Source organism: Indicator indicator, chromosome 1, assembly GCF_027791375.1.
Source record: "Indicator indicator isolate 239-I01 chromosome 1, UM_Iind_1.1, whole genome shotgun sequence".
NCBI classification, from domain to species: Eukaryota; Metazoa; Chordata; class Aves; order Piciformes; family Indicatoridae; genus Indicator; species Indicator indicator.
Genome location: NC_072010.1, coordinates 117,135,968 through 117,140,539, shown reverse-complemented (window position 1 = coordinate 117,140,539; position 4,572 = coordinate 117,135,968). Strand labels below are relative to the sequence as shown.

The 4,572-nt window shown below is 40.9% G+C and overlaps 1 protein-coding gene across 2 annotated transcripts; it reads left to right on the top strand.

Annotated features, from left to right (window-relative positions):
• The first annotated feature begins 815 nt into the window (after window positions 1-815).
• Window positions 816-4,065, top strand: ZBTB21 (zinc finger and BTB domain containing 21). Of its 2 annotated transcripts, XM_054387905.1 has the most exons (2): window positions 822-2,415; window positions 3,019-4,065. In XM_054387905.1, exons 1-2 carry the CDS (start codon window positions 822-824, stop codon window positions 4,008-4,010), a joined length of 2,586 nt encoding a protein of 861 aa, XP_054243880.1. In that variant the 3' UTR covers window positions 4,011-4,065. The 2 variants fall into 2 exon arrangements, with proteins under 2 accessions (XP_054243872.1, XP_054243880.1); XM_054387897.1 differs by having other exon boundaries at window positions 816-4,065.
• Window positions 4,066-4,572: the final 507 nt, after the last annotated feature.

Sequence of the window (4,572 nt, the reverse complement as noted above, 5' to 3'; positions counted from 1 at the left end):
CACATTAAAGTGCTCTTATGCTAATGAATAAAATGGGGAGTTCAGTTCTTTGCTTTTAAACTAGAATGAAGCAATGCAGGGGTGCTTCAGCTATAATTACAACATTTCCAAGAAACCAGAACTTGTCAGTATAGTTCTAAATGGCACATGTTGGTTAACTAGAAGAATATATTAACAATGCTGAGCATAAGCAAACATGCTGAATTCATCTAGATTACAGACAATAATCCTGCTTCCTTCTCCCTTCCCAGTACTAATGCCCCTTCCATCATCCTATTAAAAATCAGAACAAAATCACATTAATTTGTTTAGTCAGCAGGAGACCGTCAAGGTTGCTTAGCCTCAGAAAAGTGACTTGGCATAATTAAGATTTAGATATCTAATTGAAGTGTTTATCAATGCAGTTGTCAAGAGAGATCTTCATAAAGCTAAACATGAGACAAAGATGATCGAGTGAAATGATTGAACTGTTCCTTCTTGTGGACAGGTATATTACAGGAAGAGAACACAGTGCTCCCCCTCCCCCCCCAGTTATTCAGGTGTAATGATATTGGTGTGAGAACAGCGATTAACAGCATATTTGAAAATGGGCACAGGAGATGGTTCTTCTCATGCCTGTATGTCTGTTGGAGCCAAGGGTGTTGTTTTAATTCCCATGCCTTTCTCCAAACAAGCTGTTTTCTTCATCAGTGTTGATGGTAGTTTAGCCAGTTTGTGAAGTGCAGGGGGATTAGGTGTGTTTGTCTCTTAACAACAGTTCACAAAAGGCAACCTACAACTTTTTTTTGTTGTTGTTGTTCTTTTTCAGAAACATCAGAATCATGGAGGGGCTCTTGCATTACATAAATCCAGCACATGCCATTTCACTTCTAAGCGCGCTGAATGAGGAGCGTCTAAAGGGACAGCTGTGTGATGTTGTTCTTATAGTAGGAGATCAGAAATTCCGAGCTCATAAAAACGTTCTGGCCGCCAGCAGTGAATACTTCCAGACTCTGTTCACAAATAAGGAGAATGAGTCTCAGTCAGTGTTTCAACTCGACTTTTGTGAGCCAGATGCTTTTGATAATGTTTTAAACTACATTTATTCTTCATCCTTGTTCATTGAGAAAGGCAGTCTTGCAGCTGTGCAAGAACTAGGCTACAGTCTTGGAATATCCTTCCTTACAAACATTGTTTCTAAGAGTCCTCAAGCTCCTTTTCCAGCTTGCCCTATTAAGAAAATAGTGTATCAAGATGAAGATGAAGGTAGTTCTCAGAAGAGAAGTGTCATTGTCTGTCAGAACAGAATTGAAGCACAAGCAAAAAGTACAAATCAAACACAACATGATTTAAGCCATACTTCTAAACCTTCACCTTCTGTTGCTGTCAAAACTAGCAGTAGACCACAAGTAACAAAGCCGGCTGAAACCCTTCACAACTTATCACTGACTGAAAGGAGGTGGCTGAAAGAAAGCCCTGTGAGCTATACCAAGGTTCATGAAACTTCTGGAACTGTGGACGATCAGAGCAGAGGTGGTTTAGTGAAAAGGAACACAGTACTGCCTCAAATGCCTTTAGCAGAGAAAGAAATTGCAAACGATGAACCAGGAAGCAGTGGTCAACTTTTAAGAGGAAAAGCTGCAGAGATGTCATTAAAAAGACCACGTCCACCAGTCTTGTCTCTGCGTGGCTCATCAGAATCCACATTTTTGTTGCGAGAGGCAGGAAAAGGAAATGGTCAAGGTGAAGACAGAAATTTGCTATACTACTCCAAGTTAGGGCTAGTAATCCCATCTAGTGGATCTGTTCCAGAAAACCAAAGTATTGACAGAAGTGGGCCACTAGTGAAAAGTCTCCTTCGAAGGTCATTGTCCATGGACAGCCAGGTTCCCATTTACTCACCTTCTGTTGACCTAAAACCTTCACAGGTATCATCATCCTCCTCACCAGGAACTAATGATTCCCAGAAGACATTTAATGTTGTATCTCAAAAAACATCCTTGAAAGAGTCATCAGAGAAGTTAATCTTAGATGAAAAAACACAGGTAATACACCCACATCGCCTTAGGTCTTTCAGTGCCTCTCAGTCAACTGATAGGGAGGTTGCTTCCCCTCTCACAGAGGTGCGAATAAAAACTGAACCTAGCAGTCCACTTTCAGATCCTGCCGACATAATAAGAGTTACAGTGGGTGATGCTGCAGCATCAACAAATAAAGACTTTCCTTTTAAAACTGAGGATGATCACAAGGAGCCAAGTAGACTTCCAGCAAAAAGGAGATTTCAAGCTGATAGAAGACTACCATTTAAGAAACTGAAGGCAGTTGAGCAGATGGGTGAGCAGGCTTCTCCTGGGTCAGAAGAGAACTTTGAAGAAGGCTCAAGCCCTACGAACCTTGATGCTGATTTTCCTGATTCTGATGTCAGTAAAGATGAATACAGCGAGATGGAAGAAGCAAGACCAAATAAAAAATTTAAATGCAAACACTGCCTTAAAATTTTCAGATCAACAGCAGGTCTTCATCGTCATGTTAACATGTATCATAATCCAGAGAAGCCCTATGCTTGTGACATATGCCACAAGAGATTTCACACGAATTTCAAAGTGTGGACGCACTGCCAGACACAGCATGGAATTGTGAAGAATCCCTCACCAGCTTCCAGTTCTCATGCTGTTTTGGATGAAAAATTCCAAAGAAAACTGATTGATATAGTGAGAGAGAGAGAAATTAAAAAAGCTCTAATTGTTAAACTAAGACGTGGCAAGCAAGGTTTCCAGGGACAGTCTGCTTCACAAGCACAACAAGTCATCAAAAGGAATTTAAGGTCGAGAACCAAAGGAGCCTATATTTGTACCTACTGTGGGAAAGCTTATCGTTTCCTCTCGCAGTTTAAGCAGCACATAAAAATGCACCCAGGGGAGAAACCAGTTGGAGGAAGTAAGGCTCCTAAGCAGAAAGATCATGCTCAGATTGAAAGTCCAGTAGAAAACAAAGAGGTTTATCAGTGCCGTCTCTGCAATGCTAAGCTCTCTTCGCTTATTGAACAGGGCAATCATGAGCGACTCTGTAGAAATGCTACTGTCTGTCCTTACTGCAGCCTTAGGTTTTCTTCTCCAGAACTGACACATGAGCATGAGAGCAAGTGTGAATACAAGAAGCTTACTTGTCTTGAGTGTATGCGCAGCTTTAAATCATCCTTCAGTATTTGGCGTCACCAAGTTGAAGTCCACAATCAAAACACAATGGCTCCATCAGAGAACTTTTCTTTACCTATCCTGGATCACAATGGAGAAATAACTAGTTCATCAAGACTGGCTCCTCAGACAGAGTCCAGTAAAATGAACAATTTTGTAACTGCAAAGGAAGATGGTGTATTCAGTGATTCATCAGAACAGATAAATTTTGATTCTGAAGATTCCTCATGCCTACCTGAAGACTTAAGTGTATCCAAGCAGTTTAAAATTCAGATCAAAGAAGAGCCTGCAGATGATGTGGAGGATGAGGTCACTGAAACAAGCAGAGAACCTAAGGAAGTAGTCTCCAACAAAGATGCTGGTTTGTGGCCCTGTGAAAAGTGTGGGAAGATCTTCACTGTACGCAAACAGCTGGAGCGTCACCAAGAGCTCCTGTGCTCTGTGAAGCCCTTTATTTGCCACGTGTGTAACAAGGCCTTCCGAACCAATTTCCGGCTATGGAGTCACTTCCAGTCTCATATGTCACAGGCTGCAGAGGAGTCCACAAATAAGGAGCCTGATATATGTCCACCAGCTAGTTCCCCATCACCACCACCCCTACCTCCACCCCCACCCCTCCCCAAAATCCAGCCTTTGGAGCCTGATAGTCCAACAGGCTTGTCTGAAAGCTCCACTACTACTGAAAAATTGTTTGTACCACAGGAGTCAGATACACTCTTTTATCATGCACCACCACTCTCAGCAATCACATTCAAAAGACAGTACATGTGTAAACTCTGTCATAGGACTTTCAAGACTGCTTTTAGTCTTTGGAGCCATGAACAGACACACAATTAGCTTTAACAGACACCTTGAAAAGCTGGTTCAGTGGAGGCTGAGTTCAGGATCTCAGATGTACATCATATAAACTAGAAATCCAAGAGAATCAAGACAGAGAGGATGAAAAATCTGGAATTTGTGATGCTGCTTGGATTTGAAGATTAAGGTAAAATAACTTGTTTGGTAGGTGGAAAGCAAAGTAAATTAAAATACTGTGGTCTGGGATCTAATAGTAATAGAATCATTTTTATTTCATTTAACACTGAAATGCGTTCACATCTGGGTTGTATGCATGGATCTTCATCCTGTGATGTTGGTGTGTGCGTGTGTATTATATATAAAGTTATATATTAAATGAAACAGCAACAGCAACTTGGATTCTAACTGTGAGTTTGTAGTAGTGAAATACTGTAACCAACTTCATTAATTCAACCAACTTCATTAATTCGTTTTTTTTTTAAAAAGAAACCAACAGACAAGCTCCATTATACATAGTTGCCATGCACTTGCAGTTAGGGAGGAAGTGGTTGGAGTGTCTTGCTGTATTGACTTAGGTCTTAGAAACCTTTAGCAATAACAA

What these genes read in the sequence shown, in the direction of transcription:
- ZBTB21 (XM_054387897.1), top strand. Translation starts at nt 822, where the DNA reads ATGGAGGGGCTCTTGCATTACATAAATCCAGCACATGCCATTTCACTT.